The 24,783-nt window shown below is 50.6% G+C and overlaps 1 protein-coding gene across 3 annotated transcripts in view; it reads right to left on the bottom strand.

Moving 5' to 3' along the window:
* Positions 1-3,765: 3,765 nt before the first annotated feature.
* FERMT2 (FERM domain containing kindlin 2) overlaps positions 3,766-24,783 on the bottom strand; it is a 52,067-nt gene continuing 31,049 nt past the window's right edge. The window contains exons 3-15 of one of the 3 annotated variants that reach the window (XM_082318141.1): positions 23,595-23,729; positions 19,921-19,953; positions 19,256-19,481; positions 19,019-19,121; positions 18,572-18,679; positions 16,606-16,740; positions 14,505-14,554; positions 11,687-11,811; positions 10,354-10,460; positions 9,768-9,989; positions 6,805-6,929; positions 6,440-6,581; positions 3,766-5,127 (exon numbers count right to left, since the gene is read on the bottom strand). In XM_082318141.1, the coding sequence (XP_082174267.1) occupies positions 4,954-5,127; positions 6,440-6,581; positions 6,805-6,929; positions 9,768-9,989; positions 10,354-10,460; positions 11,687-11,811; positions 14,505-14,554; positions 16,606-16,740; positions 18,572-18,679; positions 19,019-19,121; positions 19,256-19,481; positions 19,921-19,953; positions 23,595-23,729 (1,685 nt within the window). In that variant the 3' untranslated portion in view covers positions 3,766-4,953. The remainder of the gene's footprint in view (positions 5,128-6,439; positions 6,582-6,804; positions 6,930-9,767; positions 9,990-10,353; positions 10,461-11,686; positions 11,812-14,504; positions 14,555-16,605; positions 16,741-18,571; positions 18,680-19,018; positions 19,122-19,255; positions 19,482-19,920; positions 19,954-23,594; positions 23,730-24,783) is intronic. The other 2 variants (XM_082318142.1, XM_082318143.1) reach the window with 2 other exon arrangements.

Consider the following 24,783-nt stretch of genomic DNA (forward strand, 5'->3'; position numbering starts at 1 on the left):
GAGGAGGGTTAATGCGCTCCCGGTAATACACCCGGGCAGCGAGGGTTTCTCGGCAGCCGGGCCGAAGCAGGCAACTCACATCCGCATGTGGTTTCGTCTCTGGGCCGGATCCTGACTGGCCGTGGCGACGCCTGGTCTGGGTTTCTTGCGTCCCTGGTCAACGCCGGGTAAATCCCTGGTGGCCCTGAGTGCCCTCGGGGTTGCCCAGGGCCCCTCTCCTCCGGCTCACGCAGCACGTGGGGCAGGTCGGGGTGAAAGATGCTGCGGATCCCAGCCCCGCTGGGCTCCCGGCGCTCGAGGGGCTTGGAGGAGCCGGAGGAGGCGGGGGAAGGCACTCGCATCCCTCCGGGTTGTGGGCACCGGGAGCTGCCTTTGCACCCAGCCGGCCCCGGGGAGCTGGTGCCGGCCACCCGGGAGCCCCTTCCCGGCCCGAAGGCTGGAAAGTCCCCAGCGTGCTTCCTGCAGGGCTGAGACGCTGAAGTGACTCATCTGCCTTGGTTTTATTATGGATTCATTTGATGAGCTTTCTTCAGCCCCTGCCTGCTGCAGGAAAGCCTCACTGCCGGGGCGGCCGTCCCATGGGAGACAGCTTTCCCCTTGCACCCTTGGAAACCGGCGCCGTGCTCCCGCGTGTCCCGATCACAGGCAACACCCCTGTTTGGGATCATTTTGTCTTATTGCCCCCCCAAAAACCAACGGCTTCCCCAAATGTCCTCTTTCTGTCGATTCACGGCAGCGGGACGTGCCTCTGCGTCCAGGCCGTGCAGCTCTCGCCCCTCCTCGCTGCAGGCGGCAGCCCTTGTTTTGGAGATATTTCTTTTTTGCTTTGGTTTTAAAACCTCCATAGGTCTGCGAATCTCTCTCCTGTACAAAACTCTGCCCGTCCTGCTTTAAAACCGCTATGTAACTTGCCCATCTGCACGGTATTAACTTACTTGGAGCTTAAAAAGCTGGATGAATCCTAGCCGACACCCCAGCCGCTACCTTGCTCAGACAGGCATGCAAATCCCCTGCGTGCATTAAGTGAAGCGGTTTTTCACCCTGGCAGCCGGTTTGCATCAGTGCCTTTCGGTGCAGTGATTTATTTTTTCCTTCCCCCCGCGGGGTCCTCGAGCAGGGTCAGCAAGGGAGGAGCAGCCATCCCCTGGCCCTGCCCGCTGCCCTCGGGCTGGAGTCATCCCAGCTTCGGGCACCTCTGCCACTTGTTTTGGTTAAACGGGGGTTTAGGCAGCCCTGTTGGCTCTGAACCTCCCTCCTCACCATGTGCTTATCGAAATAAGTGGAGATAATTATTTTTTCCCCCCAGTTCGTGGATGCCAGACGGTTACCGCTCTTCCTCCCCAAGGCTGAGTCACCGCAGGGGGCTGCAGACACCCACGGGCTGGTTTCTCTTTGGGTTTTGTTTTTAATTTGGTTTACTTTTTTGTTTACCCAAAAGGCTGAGCCGCAGCCAGATTTCGCCGCATCAGCAGAATAAACCTCCGCATCTCCCTTCAGCGCTGGCGCTCTGGGAACCGGGCTTTGCATTGCCTTGGCTTGCCAAGACCCTCCTCATCCTCCGTTGTTGGCTTTGATCCCCAAACGCCCCCGAACCCCCCCAGCCTTCGACGCCTCTCCCCAGCACACCACTGGAAACCCTCTGCACCCACCGCACCCTGGTTTCCCTTTGACTCGGCATCACCCCGCCGGCGATCGCTGATGAGTACGGGAGGAGCAGCAGAGCCAAGAGCTACGGTCCTTGCCCCCACGCTGCCTTGCCATCGCCGCTGCCGGTCCCTGGGGTGGGTCCTCCCTCCCCTCCGCGGGCTCTCACCGCCTCCCTCCCCAAGCCATCTTGCGACGTGCTCCTCCTGCTCCCTCCTTGCCCCCGTGCCTGTCCTCGGCGTGCGGCCCTTCCCGGCCACGCCGGCCAGCCCGGCGCTTGCCATTAGCTTTGGGCTCTATTTTATCTGGTGTTTCTCCAGACTTCAGGTAAACCACAGATTTTTTTTTTTAATCCCCCTGCCCCCTCCACTCCAACAACTCATTTTCAGTTGCATCTTTTCATCCCAGGAGAAAGGAAAGACAGCCTAGAAAACCCGGCAGCCTCCTTCGGATCACCTCGAAGCCCCCTGCGACCCCCTCGCTGCTTCCCAGCCTCCCGTGAGCGCCCGCACCGCTCCCCGCTTCCCACCCAGCTTCTCCCGGCTCCCGTCCGCGGGGGCCGCGCGGGGAAGGGCTGCGGTTGAAAGCAGCCTCTGCCTTCCCATGCCCCTTCCCCGACCTCCTCTGCTTTTCTGCTCAGTGTTTCCCTATCGCCTCTCCCAGCTGCAAAATCAAGCCCCTGATTCAGCGCAGCAGGCAGAGCCCTGTGGAATCAGCTGGGGATGGACAGACGGGAGGACGGATCTTCTCCCTCCACCTTTCCTCTCCACGTTACACCTCCTCATCCCGCATAACCTCAGGCTGTGAAATAGGAGGTAAATTTTTTCAGCGAGCCATCCCCATCACACACCCAGCTTTGGTGCTATTCCAGGCCAGGCACGTTTTTATTGCCGGGCCTCACCCGTTCCCGCATCCAGCCAAAATCCCGGCGCCGCCTGCCAGGAGCGTGCATGCCGCTCCTCCGTTCGCGTGCCTCCCGGGACTGCCTGGACTTGCCGGGCAGCCGGGAGCTGCCAGCACCCAAAAGAACAAGCCCACGGGCGTTGGGCAGGGCTGGGAGCATCCCTGGCACCTCCCGAGCACCCCTCTGCCCCGGCCGCGGTCCCATTTGCAGTGGGAGGAATTGCCCGGCACCATCAGGCCACCCCTTCCCCTGCTTTTATGGAGCAAGGATGCAACCTGTCCAAGAGCAGCTGGTGCAAAAAAATAAGAGGATCGCTGCAGAAACTCAGCAGCGATGGGGAAATGCATGATTTCCCCCGAGCACCCGCCTGCGAGGGAGCACATTCAGCTCACACCCGGGGAAGATGCTGCAGGCGTTGCTGTCGCCTGCCCCTCTCTGTCCCCCCGGACCCGGAGGCGAGCGGCCGTCCTCGCCCGCCGCTGGCACCCCGTTCCCATCCCTCCTCACCTCCTGCCGGCCCCGCTGCGGCTGCGTGGGATAACCTGAAGCTGGGAGCTGGACCAGCTGTGGCCAAGCAGCATCCCCGGCCCCTCTCCGGGGTGTTTTTGGGCACGGAGCTCTCCCGGTGGGCAGCGGGGTGGTGCCGAGGGTGAATCCCTCGCAGGCGCCTCTGCCTGGGCAGCATCCCTATTCCCCCGCAGCCGCGGCGGCTCTGCCGCTTGCCCGCTCCCTGCTCCATGGGCAGCGGGCCGAGGGGCCTCCCTGGAGACAAACCCAATTTCATTTCACTGCCAATTGAAAGACTGAAATACGACATTTTAAGCCCAGCTTGCCAATAGGTTGATTTTCCTTCTCACTACCAAAATTGAGCCCAGGGTGCCGAGGCTGTTTTACACCCCAGCTCCATCAGCAGCCTTCGAATTAGGTGACAGCAGGCTACGGACGGCACAGCACCCTTCCCCGCATCCCCAGCGCTGCTTCCCCGCTACCTGCCTGCGCGGGGATGGGGGCCAAGGCTGCTGCCTTGGACTCTCCTGCCCCATCCCTGTATTTTGCTTTGGTTTTCGGTGGTATTTTGTTTCGGCGAGCTCGGGATACGGCAGCGGGATGGAGCGGCGGGCTGGCATCACTGGCAGGGGGTGGCTGTATCATATGGGAGCTACTTACGGCCCTGCCATAGCGCGGTTGAACCACAAAAACCAGGAGCGGCAGCTGAATATTAAATAAAAGATTTGACTTTTATTTAAAATAAAATGCATTTGTACATAGTCTTGAACCAACAGACTACAGGAACGCAACGCTGGTTATTCCTCGGCATTAGGTGGGGCAGGAGACGGCTCCCCGTTAGCGTTAACGCCGCGCGGGCTTAACGACCGCCGCGGTCCTGGCCCCAGGTATCGGTTACGGAGGGTGCTGTGCTGCAGCTCTGAAATCCTATTTAACTTAGATAAAAATTTACTGGACTGAAATTGGTTTTTTGGGGTTTTTTTTTTTGTTTCTTGGTGACTCCCCTTATCCCTTACAGGCATACTAGAGTTCATGCTGATACACCAGAGCTATGCAATATTCTAGCTGGCTTGTGAGACTGGTTAAAAAAACTGTACAATTTTATAAAATTTGTGTTTTTTTACATTAGTTACACAAAACCTATACTTCATAGACCTTTACTTCATATTGTAATGAAAAAGTTTGCATATCATAGGCAGAACAGTGACTATGCTGGTGAATACTAAAAGTGTCATAATACAATATGGTGTAAAAATAAAATAAAATTAAAAAAAAATATATAAATGATTATCAAAAGGCAAGTTAACAAATAAAACCAAGCTATAACAGACTAACAGAAGATCATTTTCGAGGCCACGCACAACTATCTTCAAAGTCACGTCAGGCACCTGTAGCAGTCCCGGTGCACGTAGTGTGAAAGGAGCGATGGCAGTTCTACTTATGGGAAGGACGACTTCGAAAGAGGTCAAATGTACAGAATAAAAAACACGCACAAAAAAAAAAAAAAAAGAAAGAAAACACTCATGCATTAAACATGATAAATAGACTTCATATAGGTTAAGCCCTGGATGGCTTTACAAGAAGATGGCTTAGAGTTCTCTTAGAAAATTGGCTATTTTAAGTCAGTCAAATCTTATGCTGATCTGCCCATCAGATTCGGTATCTAAAGGCCAGCGGCCTGGCCCAGATACGGTCTTGTTATAGCGAATTAACAGAAGTGCTCATTAGTGCACGAAGATTAACTGGTCAGGTAATGCAAAAATTTTCATGATTAAAAAAAAAAAAAAAAGATACATTTCAAGCTTACTTTATTAAGCAGCATATTTCAAAGAACAGCTTTTGAAAGTTAAATATTAATATGGCCATGGGGTTTCCTCTCGGTGTACAGTACGTGGGACTCACACCCAACCACTAGTCAGTTTGTAGAACATCTCTTCATCTAAACTCTCGTTCTGATCTTTCGCTCGCGTTGACAAGAAGATGTAGCCGCCGATGAACTCGTGAACCACTTTGCAATCCACCTCCGTGCAAATGAAGGACACCCGCACGTCATCTGCAAACTCCACCGTCACCTAGGGGGCAAAAACACAGGGCTTAGCCTCACCGGCGCCTTCCCAAGGGAGTTACGCTGACGCACGCTCTTCTGTTTTGCCTTATTTTAATTTTCTGCTAAACCAGATGCCTTTTCCGTTGCCTAAGCAAAAACCAGCGATGTAAATGATGGTTTGGGCTCCATGATCCTTACAGATCCTTTCCAACTTGGGATATTCTATGATGCAATGATTAGTGTTGAAACGTTTAGATACAGAAATACCTTTTATTGCTTTTTACAGTTATTTTATTCTCCCGTGACTCAGCGATAATTACCCAGCGTGCGTGCACCTCTGGGCAGTGAGCACCCAGCGCCGTCCCCTTTGCTTCAGGTGAAACAGAGCCCGGGCACAGACTTGCCGAGGGCTGGAATTGCTTTCCCGTTTTCCCTGCGAGTGTATTCTGGCTGCGTAAGGTGGAAGTTTGGCCGTAGAAATGCTTTACGGGGGCTGGGGGAGCTCGTTTTGGAGTGACTGAACAGGCTGTCTGCTTACTGATGGCCGTTATTTTTTTGTCCCCCCATCACTGACAGCTCTGCGGGAGGGACGGGGATTCCCAGCAGAGTATCCGAGCCGAATAACTGGGATATCGGGGCTTGCAACTAGGTCAAAACAAAGACTCTGCGGCAGAGGGGAAGCTGAATAATTTCTCCAGCCACTCTTAGCGGGCCGCAAACCGCAGGAGAACAGCCCTCACGTATCCCCGGCAATTTTCGTCGGCTGCCGTGCTGAAAAGGACCACAAAAAGTCTGTGCATCCACACGTAACGGCTGGGTAAAAGCCCATCTCGGAGCCTGGGGAAGGGTCTGCGCTCGCTTTTCATTGCTTGCATGAAAGTCTGAGCTGCACTGCAAATAAAACAAATTTTAGTACGGATAAGGCCCAGTACATTTCTGTTACTGGTTAGGATCAGGCCTGAGCATCAGTTCTGAAGTTTGATTTTATTTAGCTGCCTTTGAGTGGGTGTTCAGAGACCGGAGAAAATTGTTACGCATTAAGCATGTAACTGGCTGCGTTAAAGAATTTTAATTCTTCTTTTTAAGGGTCATACTGAACTCTACCAGCAGTGAGGGCAAGCTCTGCTAGATCTCCAAGGAGGGTGGAAAAGGGACGAGGAGCAACTATATTACATTAACGCAGCTGGATGGGCCACGCTTTAGGAACGAGTGATGTGAAAACCTGACTTTTTAAAAAAGCCGACTTGCAAAGTCAACTTAAAAAAAGCCCCGAGAGCCCCGTCCATCTCCCGTCACGGGAGCAGGGGAAGCGGCCGAGGCGTAAAACACCGGCTCACCATTTTAATCTCCCAGTTCACGTTCCACTGCTTCATGTTGCTGAACCGCCAGGTTTTGACGGCGTCGCCCGTGCTCGCGTCCATCCGTATCAGGCGGTTGTAGGCGATGCCGATCAGCTCCTCCTTCTTGCCCCCCTGGAACCTGCAACACGGCGAGGGATTAATAAATGCGCGCCCGCGATACGCGGCTACGCGTGTTAAATTCAGCAGTTAACTTATAAAATCGGTTTTATAAGTCGATGCAATTAATGCTTTTAATTTCGGTTCTACTGCAACACCCACAGCTAAGGATGTGCTGCGTATTTAACATATTCCACGTATTTATTCCTGAAATTCCCCCTGTTCTGCCCAGCAGACCCACCGACCTTGCAATGAAATGCGTGATGCCGAACTCCGGCAGCGACTGCCAGGCTTGAATAAATCGCATCTTCGCCTCGATGAGACTCATCTGAGCAACGTTCTGGTGGGCCTCCAGGATGCGCGCCGTGATCTGCGGGCGGCGAGACACACCGGCTTTAGGCGAGGGGGCTCGTTAGCGGCACGGCGACCGTCACGCGAACGGGTAACGACTCGGGAGGCATTTGGGAGCCAGCGCGGTTACGAACGATGCAGATAATCAATAATTTCTACCCTGAGATCTTATTTCAGTTACGACCGCTCAAAGCCTGCGACCACGGCTGATAAACGTGGAGCTGCTTTCGCTTCCTATCTCCAGACATATAAAAGCAAATATAGATCTGAGCTGTCTGGAGGCAAAGAGCCGCTCGGGCTCGTTTAGTTTAAGACGCGGGATGTGAGCAAACGGTGGGGCAAATTTCTGGTGTAGGGTTTCTAGTTTTGCAGCATAAATCACTGGGGACCGTTACAAAAACCAAACAGGGCCCAAGTTTCTCTGGGGGGGGTGGGTGGGTTTTGTTAGTTTTTTCATTGCTGCTCTCCAAACCAAAGGGGTTCTAGACTATTTTAAGTTTTATCTTAAATTTATCTTAATTTTATTGTTGCTGTCACTTACCAAGTCTCTTACATAGCCTGGCTGTAGATGGCAAGGCGAAAAAAAAAAAAAAAAAAGAAAAGGAGGCAGAAAGAAAAAAAAGCAATCAGAAATACGGCAACAAAGCAAAGAAAAAGTGTAAATAAACTGCAAACCAAAGTTCAAGCAAAAAAACCACATGCACAATTTCTTAGGCAGAAAAGCAGCCAAAGTGAACGTAAGGACGGAGAGGGGACAAGCGAGCAGAGGTTCGCCCCTCGCGCCGGCCCTGCCAGAGCTCCGCCGCGGTCCCGGCTGGCCGGCATCGTGTAGGGATGGTTTTGGTCCCGCTGGTGGATGAAGGGGAGGGTGAAGCTGCCGGCTCAGAGGAGAATTTGCGTCCTCACGCTCCTCTCCATGCCTCTACACAAACTCAAACCCTCCTCCCCGCAGAGGATGCTCAGTAGCTCACTGTGGGCCGATAGCTCAATGGCTCCTTTTATTTGAGATAGGCAGAGAGGCGCTGGGGACGCTGCTCGGGGTGACAAGCGGCTGGAGGATAACATCGGCTCGGGGTGACAAGCGGCTGGAGGATAACGTCAGCCGGAGCATGGGGGGCTGCCGGGAGGTGGCCTTGCCCCGAGGGTGGACAACCCCGGGGGCTTCCTCGGGATGCATCTGCCCTTGCAAGCCGGCTGAACACCGCTCCGACACCGAACCCCAGCAAGGCACCCGAGAGCTGTGAATACCTTTATTTTTGGGTTTTTTGGGGGTTTTGTTTGTTTGTTTGTTTTTTCTGCATTTAGGATTTGGTGCACCCCAAACCCAACCTGCCAACCCTACGCTGCCGCAAGGGCACCTGGAGACAAAACCACCACCGAGCGGGTCTGGTGTGGGACCAAGCACCTCCATAAATCCTCCAGCAAGGCCCACGGCCAGTTCCCATTTCGGCACCGTCTGTGGGCTGCATGACCTCCTCCTCCTCCTTACCCTGTGCCGGCCGCGGAGGGACCCTCGCGGCCGAATTCCTGGCATTCCCGCAGCCTCCATCCCTCCGTCCCTCCCTCCCAGCCCTGCCGGCAGCAAACATCCTCAGCTGCTGCAAGCTCTGCCTCTGGCCATAACAGCAAAGTCTAAATCTGCTCTTTAGCCGATGTCCATAGGGGACCCGGTGTTTGCACCGCGGCCGCTGGCCCGGCTTGGAGCAGGGCGAGGGCTCGTGCCCGTCCCCACGGTTCGATGGAGGTTGTTTTTATAACGAGGATACCTGCATGGTAAGCAAGTTCTGCGAGCTAATATTTTTCCAGGTGCCTCTATTTTACCGAGTTCAAGCCTAGAAGGTATTATATATGTTAAAATGGTATATTTATGCAGCCTCTCCTCCATCCAAGTGGATATAAAGGCTTATTCAGAAGAATAATAAGGGCTATATAAAATATAACTCCACTGCCAGGAAATCATCGTGCTGTGCCAATAAAAAGTTATATTTTTCCTGCTTCTTTGACTCGCAGCCTTCTTCTGGGTTTAGAGAAATCGTATCTAGCCACAGCCAGCCTGAAGCACACAGGCTGCGAAGCTACAGCTGAACGATTAAGTCACCGAAAGGCCACGAAGCAATGCCTTACTTATTTTTGCCCCGTCCTGACATATAATGTCTTTCAGAAAGTCCTGCATTTATTTCCAGCGCAGAACAGTTCAGCCCTGTCATGCACGGCCCGAATGCAGCGTGGAGTTCAAGCACAAGTCACAGCAACTCAAAATGAAGCAATGTTTCAAGGACTGGCATTTGGAAGTAGTGGAAAAGCAAAGAGAGAAATATGCAAACCGCATTACAGCCAAGTCTGGATAAAGCACGGCAAGCAACTGCAACTCCACTGATCCTGAGGATTTCTGCAGGGACTCTGTGCAAGGGAAGGGGTTTTAATCCCAGCACCGGGGACTGATTTCGTCTCATCGCTGCTACGTCTGCGTGGAGAGCGACGGGGGGCAGCTGACCCACGCTTTGCTGCACCGTCGCTCGGTATCAGCAGAGGCAAACACCATTCCCAAAATGTATTTAAAATAAAGGTAAATAAATTTAAAACGTATTTAAAATAAACGGTTCCCCGCTGCTGAGGCTGTGTACGTGCACCGTCGCATAATATACAGCGTAATTAAGGTCGTGGGTGCCATCCCCAGGTGCTGGATCGAAACCACACGCTTCAGTTGGCATTTCATTTTAGTAACCGCGTGCATCCGATTAAGTGAGAACATCCAAAACACGGAGTGTTAAACACCAGCTACCGCCGAAACGGGTGCCCGGTCAGCCCGCTCCACACCAGCACCGGCACCGCGCCGGGAGAGCGGGCGAGCACCTACCTGCTTGTTCTTGTACTTTTTCAGGTAGCGAGGAGAAACCAGACACTCGGGGTTAATGTCGGTGGTGATTTGTTCCGGGATCAGCTGCGGGTCTGGGTTCAAATGTTGCATTTTCAGGAAGGAGAGGATGTTCTGTACTTCCATGCCGTAGGAACTGTCGGCCATCGTCTTGCCCTTGGAGGCCAGGCGGCAAGCGGCCATCCAGCTGGCGTACTGCGTCTCCTGCCCCCCAAACAGAGACCCGCGCCCGTCAGAGCGGTGGGGATGCCACCTGCCCCCCCCAAATAAAACTCCAGGGAGCCTTTATTTTCCTTCCAGCCCCAGGAGACTCGAGCGCACACAGAGACGGGCAGAAGCCCAGCCAACGTGCAGACTACAACTTGGACAAAGCCAAGGAAGAGCAGGGGCTGATTTTCTACTCCCAGTTCACACGCGTGCTCACATGCAACGCTGAACGTTGAGACCAGACACACGTGGGTGCATTTTGTGGGTTTTTTTTAATTAACACCAGCTACACGGCACATCTGAGCGTGAGCTGATGGTGGGGAAAGGGCAAAGAGAAGGCCGGTCCAAGTGATAAACTCACATTATCGCAGCGAAGCCAGATTTCATTCATTCCCTCTGCCACCGGAATCAGAAGTTTGATGTTAAACTTCTGACCAGAGATGTTCACGTCAGGGGTAACTTCACATCCTGCAATGAGGGAGACGCTGTTTAACAGGGGTGTGAAGAACTATGCTTTAAAAAGGGGGGAAAAAAAAAAAAGAAAAGAAAAGAAAAAGCCGAACACTCCAACTAAAGGGTGTCCAACAGCATCTCAGTGCTGCAAAGGTCTTACACCACATCTCCAATGGGATAAACACTACATAGCACGGACAAAAACGGTGTCAGATGTCTCTTTTTCCAAGTGACAGGAAAAAAGGGGGAAAAAAGCAAGACCTGATCGGAAAGCACTGCAGCGACAGCTAATGCGTGACCGCAGGATTCATCTCGTAGTTCTGCCTGGCCTTGCGAATGGACCTGATGGCTGGCAAATACCCCATGACCCTGCAATGTTCATGAAAGGGTAAGAAAAGGTGGCTGGCTGGGTGCTGACTCTCACCCTGAAACCCCTATACGTTATTTCGGCCAGGCGCGTTGCCGCTGTAGTCGGTGGCGAGGTGTCAGCATCCCGCTTTCGGTGTCTGGAGAGAACTACAAGCGCTTGTATAAACACCGGGGGGTGATGAACCAAACCAGCCAAGTTAGCTCAGGCACCGCTTCAACGCTGCCTCCGAGATTTTTTAAAAGTGCTGTCACAGCAGATGTGTCAAAAGCTCCCAAAAAGGTCCTGCGGGCCGGGCTTCGCTCTGACTGCAGCCCGAGGTCGCTTGGCATCACATCTGCTCCTCCCTCCACGGGGAAAAAAAAAAAAAAGAGCTTTCTGCAGTTCGGTGGCTGCCGGAGCAGGAATGTTTAACTTGACATAAGAAACGCCAGCAGCTGTAGGAATTTAAAAACTCATGTGCAAGGCTCGCAGGGAGTGCTTCACCAGAACCAGGGAGAGGAGGAAAAAAAAGGCAAACGGAGGAAGAGAATGGTTTGTCCTCTCCAGCGCAGCCTGTGCTCAAACTTATTCTCTGCTGTGGGAGTTTGTTCAGTTCTTTTCAATAGCCACAACAAAAAGGAGAGCGGCAAGTTGGCTCCCCATCGTATTGGGGAGCTGGCGGCGCTTCCCCTTGGGGTCACGGGTTCCACCTACTCGCTTTCTAGGAGTCTAAGTATATGCCATGCTATCAAACCAGCCACCCTCAGTCCTTCAAACGTATCTCCCCAACCCTAGGATGGCATGCCGAGAAGATAAATCAGTGGAAAACCAAGATGCAAGAGGAGCAGCCTGTTACTGGAATAAAATGCAACGGCGTTTACGCCTCTCTTACCTCTCAGGTTCATCTGGTGGGCAGGAGTCCCATTGGATTCCTCTTTGCTTTTATAGCAGGAGATCGAGGTATCTTTGAAGGTGCACCAATACGGCTTGTAGCCTTTCAATGTCAGCTTCTTGGGCCTGCCAGACAGGTTGAGGGACATTAGATTTGGTTTAAGCTCCTAAACCAAGCTGCTGCACTGGGAAACTCATTTCACCCTTGAAAACCTGGTGTCAGCAGCCCCGGGGTATGCCCACCGCCGGGACAGTCCCTGCCTGGGAGCTCAGCCACCACTCACCATCCCTTCACCACAATGTTGGGGCAAGAAATTGAGCTGCAATTGCAAATTTGGACTCTTCAGTCCCATGGAGGTCCTACTAATTTGGGGCAAGGTGAGGGGAGCTGGAGAACTGTATTATAAAAATGGACGTGTCCACGAACTGCTGCAAAATATTCCTTTTCACCTGCCGCATTAAAGTGGAAGCTCTTTTCTCGAGCTCTGAAAGGAAGCAGTACTTCTAAAAGCCTTGTCAGTCAAGCACAGGCATGAGTACGCTGCTTGTTTTCTTTTTAAATACTCCACATCAGAAAAGGCTTGTTTTTTTCCTATGGAAAACATGGATTTTGCCCAACTGCAGAAGCAGCGATGGCCCTGCAAGCCCCCCCTGCACGGTGGTACCCTGAGCCTGCTCATCCCACCACGAGCCCAGGACCTTCACAGAGCTGCAAGTTTCTGATTTTCTTAAACCCTCTTAATTTCTAAACCTTACTCAAAGGCTGTATCTGCAGTTCCTCCCTGCAACGCATTCCTCGTATCTCCATCCCAGAAACAGCTGCTCAACCCTCATCTGAAGGCATCAAATACGCAATGACCCCAACTGCTTGTCCCTGGGGCTCTGCACTTTTCGTTTCCAAGCAAAAGCGTGCTGGGGGCTGCTCGGGGAAATTAGGGAGGTGGGGGAGAAACACGGTGTCAGCCTGAACCCCGCTGCTCCTACACCTCTGACGGACACCTGAGCTCGGGGCATCTGCTGCCTCCTCCTGCCGTTGCTGGTTTGCCTCCTCCTAAAGCCCTGGCACACAGCCCTGCCCCGGGCAAACTTTGCAACCACAATTTCCTTTGAAAGCTGCCTCCCAGTACAGAAGAAGTCACCAACCTCCAGCCAAGCCATCTGACACGTGCAGGTTTTTCCAGCCTTTGCTTTGCATCCTTCGCTAAAGATGCTTTAATACATCGTTATTGTCTGGAGCTTTTTGGGGGGCTCCTTTAAATTGCAGGCAGGGCATTTTGGCTGGCACGGGCAGGAACCTGGCTGGCAGGGGAGACAGAAACATCCCGAGTCTCTGCAGCAACACCAGGCACGTATAGGGACCTATATATAGGACTTTATATACAAGGCATACTAGGGACATATATTGCAGCTCCTCCCCAATGATGTGTGACAAGAGGCACATCCAAAACTGGACCAGCTCCTAACATGACGTCATTTATGTTGTGTTTCTGGCAGTAAAATACCGCCTGGCTCTCATTTTTAGGAGCAAACGGCAATTCTGTGCTTCCCCGCCGCGGCAGGACAGCCTCAAATCCCAACCTCAGCGTTTGGGCTTGCACCGGGCGAGGAACCGGCAGCTTCTTGCTGCTCCATCTCCTGCCCCACCAGCTGGCACTCCAATTTGCAAGCAATTAGCTCCCCGAGTCGTGCCTAATTTTATTGGCAAATAACCACATCAAAGGAAAGAGCAAGTTTTTTGTTTGTTTGTTTGTTCAAGGGGGGAAAAAACACCCACTCAGATGCAGGGCACAGGCTGCAGCCCTGTAACTTTGCCCCAGTTAAGCCAGACTGCAAGCCCAGATGGACGCAGAGACCTTATTACTTTGCCGTCGGAGAGGGAGAAAGAGTTTTTCAGAACAAAAGTGGTAGGCTCTGGCTCCAGAACTAAACAATTAATAAAATAAAGGCTTGTTCCAGAGCTATTTCGCTGCCTACTGCTTTTCTTCTAGATCCTATAGCTATGCTATGAAATCTCATCATTATTTCCAGTTTCCAGAACTTTCACCGTAACCCTCGCCGCAGCAGGCAGTAAATTGCAAAAAGACGGTCGCGGCTGCCAAAACGTTACTCCAAGTCCAGACGCTGCCGTTCCCGGTTTCCACATACCACCACCCAAGTCAAAGCAAACTAAAAAACCAAACCCTAAATCCCGAGCGAGCTGGAAGAGGAGCACAGGCAGCTTAACCTGCTCCTTTTGGCACGCAGAGGGCAGACGGACCGGGATCCCGGCTCTTTGGAATTCATCCAGCCTCTTGCAAACCAGGAGAAGTATCTGAGCAAGTTTTCTAGGTTTCACTCCTAATTTTAGGATGGCTTGATTACTTCATGGGCATTAATTGTGTTACGGAAATATCCTGACACGCGCTGCTGGCTACGGGGATGCAGCAAGCTCTCCCAGAGGGATGCAGCAAGCTCTCCCGGTGGGATGCAGCAAGCTCTCCCAGAGGGATGCGTACCTGCCGGACTGGTGATAGTGGGAAAACACCCTGGGTTTTATATTTATGAACTGATCAACTCCAGTATCGAGTATTTTGAATAGTGTGAAATACGTTGTGACCGTGCTACGGGATAAAGAAGTAAAATGTTTTAATAGCAAGAGATGCTCTGAGCTGTGGTATTACGCAGCGACTGCTGGGTGGCTTTTCACACGAGGTAACGTCGTGGTGTGCAGCAAGAGCTTAAGGCCAGGAGATAAAAAATAATGGATATTAGGCGGTGGGACCATTAATTATTCATAGACATTACCAGTTTCACAGGCACCTCTTCCCATCAGCACTTACTTGAAGACTTTAATGTAGTCGGCGAGCTCCGGGATGGAAGTGATGTCACCCTGAAAAGAAAAGATTATCCCGTTCACCCGCCGGCCGAGCGGAGCCGGGGTGGCGGGGCCGGGAGGGGAGGGAGGGATGCTGCGCAGGGGAGGCAGCGGCGGCAGCTTCACCCACCAACATCGGGGCTCGGGGGTCACGAAAACGCTCCTGAGAAAGCCTCACCCGCTTCACGGGGGAAGCAAGCGGAGAAAAAAATCTATCGCCCAGAAGCGCTGTTTGGAAACCAGAGGACAAGGTTTTATTTTTCTTTGAGGAATTCCTGCTGCCGCTGGAGCCAGTTCCCACCCGCGAGGTCACCGGCGGTCACACCGGCTCCTGTTCGCACAGGGATTTTTCTCCTCCCTTAGTTATTTCCTTACGCTCCCAACAAAAGGAAAAGATGCTGCTCTGCACCTCCACGGAGGACTGGGGAAGGGCTTTCTGACAGTCTAGAAAGGTTTTTTTCCCCCCCCAGCTTTTTTAATATCGAGTTTATCTTCACATTTTGCATGAGCAAAATATACAGGGCGGCACCTTCAAGTCCCACGAGCTCAAACGAAAGGATTTTCGAAGGACGGAAAAAGCAAAGACTGCTCCACTAGCTTGCAGTAGCAAGACAGCTTACTTTCTGCCTGCCATGAGCAATGCTGTTTATAGATACCACGGGGAAAAAAATGAAGAATCTAAACAAACAATCCAGTAATTGCCCATTATCTGTATTCAATTACTCGAATGCATCTGGAAATGGCTACTGCTAGCAACCCCTACGGAAAGGGATGGAGTTTTTTTGATGAATCATTGTCGTCTTCACTCCCGTCTGGCAGGGACTGTTCCTCAGTACTGTGCTTCAAATCGGGTTTTGCAAAGAAATTATAAAAGACCTCTTGGCGATAAAAACTTGCCGTTATTTCTGTCGCACCGAAGCAGCGCTGCTCTCCCCGCGGCGACGGGTTAATATCGTAAACCTCTGCCGGTATTAATGCTAGGAAAGCAGGCCAAGTATGGATGTTAACTTCAAAAAGACCCTTTGTAAACACTTAAAAAAATTATATGAAGTGTAAGACTGGAAAATTTCAGGGGTTTTAGGGTTTGAAAGAACTTAAAGTGAAACTCAGAGATGGTATAAATGTGCAAAGTGCCTGGAAAAGCTGTGCTGTGCCAAGTCTGACCAGACCTCCTCCTTTTCCTGCAGTTTAGTTTTTGGGCTTTACATTTTTAAAGGTGGAAAACCAGTGTTAAAACAGCAGATGAGAAAAAAAAAAAAAAAAGAAATCCTCTGAAATACAGTCATAGCACCCTCCAGGCTAAAATCCAGTCTAATAAAAATAGGGTTTCATAAGCGTAAGTTATTTCTGAAAATCACAGCAGCTGTTTTAGGTACTGTTAAACTTTGCCATAAATTAGAAATGGTGGAAGAGAAACCTCAGCATGAAGAATTCAGTCTTTTGGAAAGTCGGTAGCGAGAACAGAAACCAAATTAATTTTAATTTAGTTTTCCATTATTTCACTAGGAAGGTGGCTTGGGGCAGGGGGGAGGTTCAGTAAGATCCCAGCTCCTCTGGGACTTCTCCAACACCATTTGGTCTTATGATCCCAGTAGGAAAAATGCAATATTGCACCTGACTTCTGCAGCAATACAGAGCCGGGCACGCGGGACGGGCTGAGCTCTCCTTGCTAAATTAACTGCAAACACCCCAAAAATACAAGGCCGTCTTACAGCTTAAATGAAGCCTTTGGTTCAATACGTGAACGTGCTGAAAGAGGTTTTTATGCTGTGTTGGGCTCGGAGCAGGCACTGCCCGGGGTCCCCTCCCACCAGAACCACCCCTCGGTATTTTAAAAAATATTATTTTAAATAAAATATGATCGGGGTCTGTGTTCTGCATTGCTCCACTGGGCTGTGGGCAACTTTCTCGTGCTGTAAGAGCAGGAATAGAAAAAAAGGGAGAGGAAGGTAATAAAAAAGTTGGATGCCTGGAAAAATTCCCAGCTCGGGATGATTATTCCTGGCCTGTGCGAGGTGAGGAGGGGACGCGCAAGCACCCTGCCACCGCGTGCCTGCAATCCTTACCAGGATCGTCGACGTTTTGCCACCCTCCAAAGTAATTTCCAGATCCGAGAGCGCAGCATCCACCTCATCCACCTCCTTGTCGCTGTTGTTCAGGTGGTTTTCCGAGGACATGATGGACAGCTTATTGATGTGGTACTGAAAGGCAAGCCATAGCATTTCACCACGATGCTCCTGCGATCTGCTGGATGCCGTGGGCTCGTCACGACATAGCTTGGGAAGCGGGGTGGAAAACCAGACCCATACCCTCTGCGGGAGCAGAGCCTGGCGAGCGCTGAGACCTGAGCGCAGTCGAGTCAGGAATGACCACCTTGGCTGTTTTTAGGCCAAGGAGTCGGTGGTACGAATCCTGAAGGACTGCTCTGGACCCTGCAGGGCAGCGCTACTCTTTTCACAGCATCATAGACTGGTTCAGGTTGGAGGGAACCTCTGAAGGTCATCTCGTCCTACCCCCTGCTCAAGCAGGGCCACCTACAGCCATTGCCCAGCACCACGACCAGCTGGTTTTTGAGTTATCTCCAAGGACGGAGACTCCACAACCTCCCTGGGCAACCTGTACTAGTGCTCGGTCACCCTCACAGTAAAAAAGTGTTTCCTGATGTTCAGAGGGACCCTCCTGTGTTTCAGTCTGTGCCCGCGGCTTTTGGTCCTGTCCCTGGGCACCACTGAGAAGAGCCTGGCTCCATCTCCTTTACAGCCTCCCATCAGCTATTTACACACATTGACAGGATCCCCCTGAGCCTTCTCTTCTCCAGGCTGAAGTCCCAGCTCCCTCAGCCTTTCCTCAAAGGAGAGATGCTCCAGGACCTTCATCATCCTCGTGGCCCTTTGTTGGACTCTCTCCAGTATGTCCATGTCTCTCTTGCACTGAGGAGCCCAGAACTGGACCCAGTACTCCACGTGTGGCCTCACCAGTGCTGAGCAGAGGGGAAGAATCACCTCCCCTCGACCTGCTGGCAATGCTTTGCCCAATGCAGCCCAGGACACCATTCACCTTCTTTGTCCCAGGGGCACGTTGCTGGCTCATGGTCAACCTGGTGTCCACCAGGCCCTTTTCTGACAAGCTGCTTCCCAGCTGGGTGCCCCCAGCACATACTGGTGCCTGGGGCTGTTCCTCCCCAGGGGCAGGACTTTGCACTTCTCCTTGTTGAACTTCATGAAGTGCATGTTGGCCCGTTTCTCCAGCGGGCTGAGGTCCCTCTGGACAGCAGCACAACCCGCTGGCCTATCAGCCGCTCCTCCCAGTTTGGGAGGATGCATTGCATCTGTTTTTACCCCAGAAAACCAAAACATCCATAAAATCTCACATGACGGACCATGCCCAACCAACTCTGAACTGCTCAGAGAGGTAAACTGAGTCTTTGTGTTTCTGTTTTTTCTCTTTTTTTTCCTAGGAGGGGCCCTATGAGCAGACAGCCCTGCTCTTGCCGGGGACGCTCCTTCTGCCTCCTACAGCGACAAGGCGCGCCAGACCACACGTAGTAAATGGCCTGCCATCCGTCTTACAGAAGTCAATAGCAGGTGTAGTATTTACGCCAAATCACGCTGAGTATTTCATAAAACAGATAAATAAATAGTTCTGGGAAACCCACAGATTATCACCAGCTGTTTGGGGGGCAGCATGCCAGAAACACAGTTCAGTAACCTAGTGTACTTACTGGGTTTTTTTAAAAAGGGCAAAACTAAAAGTTAAGATAGACATAAACATATTTGGTAAAAGAAGGTCAAGTTCCTTTTCATGAGAAGTAACCAGCAGCAAATATTTAATTTACCTAATAAGCTCAAGTGAGGATTAGGAGACGGGAAATGATCTGACTTCTACCAGCACGAGAAGTCCAAGCTCCCACCAAAACCACCGGTCACAGCAGACTTCACTTACCGTGTTAATCAATATTCATCAATAGCGAAGTCTGCAAAGCTACAGAACCAAGTTTATTGACAAACGTAAGCGTATTGGGCTGTCTCCTACCTGCAGCGCCGCAAACATCATCATTTCTTCCTCCGTGCACTCGATCTCCTCCAGCAGAATAGCCCATTTGGACTGCTCGTACAGCTGGTTGATCCTGATCGCGTCGTACTACGGCACAGCGCAAAAACACGGACTGGTTGTAAACCGTATGAGCACGGTTCAAGACAAACCGCTTCATCTTTCACTTCAACGCAACACTTTAATCTGAGACTGAAAAGCCTCTGCCACCGAAGCGGAGCGGCTCTCAGCAACCCTTAGAGCATCTCTAGCAATACCTAAGCGTTAGCAAACCGGTACGTGGGAGCACGCAAAGCCAGGTTTGATGCCTGCAAGCCCAATTTTCAAAGCGATGGAAGATTTACCAACACAAAAGAACATTAGAGATAGAGGCATCCTTTGCTCAAAGCCTTTGCCTGCAAGATGCAAGTAAAATAAATAGCTCTGTACCTTTGGATTCAGGTCAAAAAAGCTGTAGTACTTGAACCGGAGCAACAAAGCTTCGTTTTCTTTCACCTCCTGCTCCATAAGAGATCGGGACGAATCCAGCCATCTGTAAATTGTCAACACGGGATAACACACACAAAAACCTCCGGCAAAGTCGCGATGACGCTTTCAAGAATGCAATTTAAAACCGCGTATTGAAAAAAAAAAAAAAAAGAAGAAAAAAGCAGAAAAACAACTCACCCTTGGTTGATTTTGGCTTTATCGAGCAGCGCCTGTGGCTTGTACATTTTTGCTAAGGACTCTGGGGAGGTGACGGGCTGGCTCACGGCCAGGATGCCCGGGTTGCCCTCCGACAAGGCGCTGTCCCCGAACCAGGCTGAAGTGGGTGACAGGGGACTGCCGTCGTGAGCGTCGTAGGTCGGTGTCATCGTTTTGCTATACAGTCCTGGGCTTGAATATATATTTCCTACCGGTAAGAGGAATAAAAGCTGGGTGTTAGCTCACAGCCAAGCCCTGCCTGCTCCCAACCAAGCCAACTCAGACACAAACCCGAAGCCAGCGGATGAAAAACCTTCCCTTTTTTTACCATTTTTTTTTTTCCCACAATGGGAAAACACTGCGCTGCTTTTTTTCCCATGAAAAGCTGCCCCTCTTTCTCAGCTCTTCTAGAGCAAAACTGATGGAAAACTCATTCCAGCCCAAATCCATGGGAAAAGGCGCTGGGAAACTCCTGCCCCCTGCGTTTCTGTGGCACCTGGGACACGAACGGCCCCCGACTTACCGGTATTACCTGTTGTTTAAAGATTTTGGAAGTCAAAAGTTTTAGAGGAGCAGGAAAATAAACTAAGGGCGCGGCCAAAGAGACCAGAGGCAGAGCGCAAAAGTCCTACTGAGATGGAGCTCACCTTTGACGGGGCCGATGTAAAGAATATCGGTGCCTATAGAGAGGGAAAGAAGAGGGAAGTGAGAAGGCGAGAGAAAGTCACTGGGAGAGTAGGAAAGGATGGAAGCCGAAAATGGGCGTTTTCGGAAGAGGGCAGAATAGCACAGGTGAGGTTTAACCACCCAAACGGAGTGTTTGCAGCAGCGCCGGTGGACTCGGCAGGCAAAGCAACCAAAGTGACTTCACGGTTATTTTATTCATGTTACAACAAAAGCCGGGCACGGAAACACGGCATTTCACGGACGGAAAAGCTTGCTGAGACGGCCAAACAAATTTGATATTAATATGCTGAGCAAGTGGTGCGATTTGGTGCAAAACTGATCCCGAAGCACACATTACTCCCAGGCCTTTTAAAGCTTTACAGCTTGTACAGACTCAAAGCAGACAAAAAAACCCCTTTTAAAATTACAAATTCGAAGAGAAGAAAGTGGACCCAGCTTGGTATCTCATACCCCAAAATAGCTGCGAGCTGAATAGTCCCTATTCATTTCATGGGAGCACTGATTTTTATGCTAAGAATATAAAATACGGATTTTTCAAAATAAGGGAGGTTCAACGACCGTATCCTAATGTCAGTAATTCCACTGCGTATGTACACCGGGCAATGAGCTCAGCATCATTTGCAGGACATAAACCTGCGCACCAGTACCGAGAAGGACCGATAACTGGCTTTTTGGGAAAGAGTTGTGTCCTTTCTAAATCACGAGCCTGTCCAGACGTGCAAGTCGATGCACCCAAACTCTACCTCCAAGAGCCCTGGGAAGGGTGTTGAAGGGGCGCGTGGCAGGGCTGAGATGCCAGAAGCAAGGTCTTCTGTGCCACCTCCTGCTGCTGCCCTGGACCACCCCCTCGGGCCACCCTCCAGCTCCTCACTCCAAACCATCCCTCCTCCCCGCATGCCCAAGAAATGACAGAAAGCTGAGCTAGACATCTGGAAAAATCGAAGACCAAATCAAGAGAAAAACCTTTCCAAACTCTCCTTTTTTGCGGTAGGTATCTCAAGGAGCAGTACAAATGGTTTGAATCAGCAGCATCGTACCAATGACAGCCAACGGCTTGGTTAGGAAATTTAAATAATACAGAAACGTGATTCCAAACTGCCTGATAGGATGGAAAATATAAGTGAAAACTGGATGCTTTTAATGCTCCTGCAAGTTTTGCCAGCATCCTGGTCTGGATTAATGTTTTGACAAAAAGCCCGGGGACCGGTAAGCACCGTGGGAACCTGCCACCAAGACAGACCCAGAAAACTGGGTGGGAGCAAAAAAGCTGCAGAAATGATGAAGGGATGAGATATTCACCTTCCAGCTTCACACTTGCGAGAAGGCCAGGGGTGACTTGGCAGGTACTTATACCAGGTACTTATATTTTAGGAGCTGGACTCGCTGATCCTCATGGTCCCTTCCAACTTGAGATATTCTATGATTCTACAATTATAAAAGCAGCAGAAACATGCTCTCCCCACGGACCGTTGTTACGTTGGAGCAGAGCAGTCCAACAAGAACCGGCAATAAACCACCATCACCATCCATAAACCGCATCCCGAAAGATGCTCTTGCCTCCTCCTCATCTGCCCTTGCAGCGTGCCAGCCTCGACCTTCACGTGGCTCAAGCAGACAGGGCTGAGCATGGACTGGACCAACCACAGCAAAACCCACTTTTTGCCCCAAACGGGGCAGGTTTTCCCAGGGACATCCCTCCACATCCCTCCGTTCGAGTGCCTGCTCCAGGGGAGCAAAGCTTCCCCTTGGATGTTCTTCTCAACACCTTCTCCAAACGTCTGAAACATCTCAGAAGAAGTTTCTCTTAAAAAATTTGCCCGAGGCAGGCAATGTTATGGAAAGTTCCAGTTGAAATAGCTATAAGTTTGGCTAACTTATAAACAAGTGAATACAGGTCTTCTAATGGGAAGTGTTGGGCAATGTGTACTGCGGGTGTATCAACAGCTCTGCCTACAGTGACTTAAATGGGTTTCACTGCCAGGTACGGGATGCCCGGTGACAAAACATGCCCGCTAAATCCACACGCACCAAAATAAGCAGATCCCAAAATATTAACTGGGTTTACAGAAGCATTCAGCACACCAACTAATGTTGGAACACCGCTAGAAATGGTTTATTCAGACTAAAAACATGACTCCTAACTAATGGGACCTAAACTTCACAGGTAGCTGCAGTAAGTAAACCTGCAGCAAAAGCAGTTTCATTCACATGGAAAATAAAACCAGCATGCCATTTCAAAGTGACTCACTGAAAGACCAATAAATAAATAAGATTTTAAAAGATTTTTTGTATACATTTCCCCCAAAGCGGGCCAAGTATTTCCTATTAATCTAATGGAGATGCTCTCTGTGAACACTGACTTTTGGAAAGGCTAATGACCGCTTTTCAAGATGAAAATGCCAAATGAAAATGAAAATTGACTGGAGGCTTGCCCAGTGCAGAGAAAACTCCCTGCGCCAGGAGTGGGAGAGGACTAGCCCAGAAGTATTTTTAAGTAACTGAGAGGAGAAAGAGCGAGACTGGAGCGAAAGAAGGATTATTTTTCCCTTGCTACAGACCCGTGCCGACGGTTTGCTGCAGAGCCCATGGCTCACATCACTTTGGCACGGCAGCTCCTCGCCCGTGCTCTGCGCAGCCAAAACCTTTCTGCTTGCAAGCCCAGAGCCACCAGTGGCATTAACCACACTGCACGACCTTCACTTGTCCTTCAGTTAATTTAAGACCAATTAATACAAGTTTACGGAATTCCAAGATATTTTTTTTTTTAGTTAAAGCTGCCCTGCTTCCCTCTCATCGCTGGATTTAAAACCAAAAGCTTTGGCAGCCAGACACGTCTCACCCGCCCGGCAGCGTGCATCGCTGCGGCTTTCTCCGCAAGTCCATTTGGGCTAAAGTGCTCCCACTTGACCGACTTTATGGTTTAAGCTCCTGCCATTTGCCTTCAAACACCAGACCTCCGGCAGCCGCGGAGCAGAGCCGAACACCCGCTCCGCTTGCAAACACCTCCCCGCATCAATTTGCTGCCTGTGGCAAGAGATGTTACACCGTCAGCGACGTTACTCCGTTAGCAATTCTCTTAGTAGCTCTGCTCAGGTTCTGTAAGCCAGGCTGGCAACTACCCCTCTCAGCAATAAAAGGGGTTTTTTTTAGCATTACGATCTACAGCTACGCCCTTAACATAAGGCAACGCTACCGCAATTAATAAAATACTGTTTTTGCTGGGCTGTAAATAAAGAGTAGAACAGTGGTACTGCCTAAAACACACCTGGAATTTGACATTAGGAACGATTTTCCATTTAACTCCTTTCTTAATAGGGTAAGAAAACCTTTCAGTAACACAATCTGAGTGTTAAAGTGGTCACACTTGGTTTCTGTTTTATTTTATGAAGTCTGGCGTTGGTCTGCTCCCCTCTATGCGTGACAGCTCCAGGCATGCATCTGTGCAACCGCGACCGAGTGCTGCAGCCCCGGAGGATTTGTGGAATTTATCTGGGGTCCGTTTCTCGCACAGACCTTAAAGAATTAGGTCAGACCGATACCGCTGTGCTGTTTTTTGCCCCCATTTTATTATCTGTTTGCCTCCTGCCGACCCCCTCCCTGCAAGCCCATCCTCGCAAAGCAAGCCCTGGCTCACCAGACCCTGGCGTGATCAGCGGACCCTCCAGCTCGAAGGCATCATCTTCACATTGATCATCCAACTTCTTCTTTTTTTTCTTTGACGGATCTCTGGGTTTCCTTAAAAGGGAGAGCTCTTCTGGATGCCTGATGTCTGGGGAGAAAATGGACCACTTTTACAAAGGCAGGATGGAAAAAAAGGGGAAAAAAAGAATATCCTTCCTTTAGGAACAACATCCAGCAACATGCAGTATCTCCCTCGGCTGATTTTCCTGCTTTGCAATGGTTAAAAATCAAGTTAGAGAACATTTTCCCTGCAAGCCTGTTGGAAACAAGCACCGTCCTTGGCGGGAGAGGTAATATAGCATTTGGGGAAAATGCAGAATTTCCCAGGCACAGCCACTCAAATGCAAATACAAGCACTGCTAGACCCTGTGACAGAGCCTAGTACCATTCCCACCCATTATCTTAAATATAAATAATATAAATATAAATATAAACATAAAAATATAAATAATTATATATATTAATCAGCATGTAAACCCCTATTTAGGCACCTAGGTAACAGGCCAGGTACTCTCACTTCCATAGGAGCAATCCAAGAGTCAAGCCATTTATTTACATATCAGACTGGAAAATTTTAGAGCCCATATTTAAGGCACCCACTTTTTAAAGAGATCTTGGCCAAAGTGTTTCCTGTTCGCAGCAAATCTCTCCCATTTCCCTGCCCAGAACCAGCCTGACTAATTTTAAAACCATGTTATTTAAGACAAAGAGCATCACAGCGTGTTTGTGTTTTAAGCCATGGGAGTATGGGGGGGTGATGAAAAAGAGAATTTTAGGGCCGTTTCCCACTAAAGTGGTATTTTGGGTTTGCTTCTGCCTGCTGCAGTCACTTCCAAGCAGGAAGGAGCTTTCTGGGAAAGCGGAGCCCACCGTCCGTCGTACCCGAAACCACCGAGGGACCGGAGGGGAGCCCAGAGCCCCTCGCCAGCGCTGCAAAAACCAAGAGGGGAGAAAAAAACCTCCATCTCCTCTAAACTGTCCTCAGTCGATATGTGGGAACTGACCTGGAAAAGCATTCACCTGGGCACGAAGCCATCCTGTTGCAATGATGAAAGGCTGCAAAAAGGTCGGAGAGCTTTGAAATACAGCTTGGATTGGAAAAAAAGGAGACTATGGGTCATGCTTGAGCCTGGAAGGAAGAG

This window comes from Platalea leucorodia, assembly GCF_965183815.1.
Source record: "Platalea leucorodia genome assembly, chromosome: 7".
NCBI classification, from domain to species: Eukaryota; Metazoa; Chordata; class Aves; order Pelecaniformes; family Threskiornithidae; genus Platalea; species Platalea leucorodia.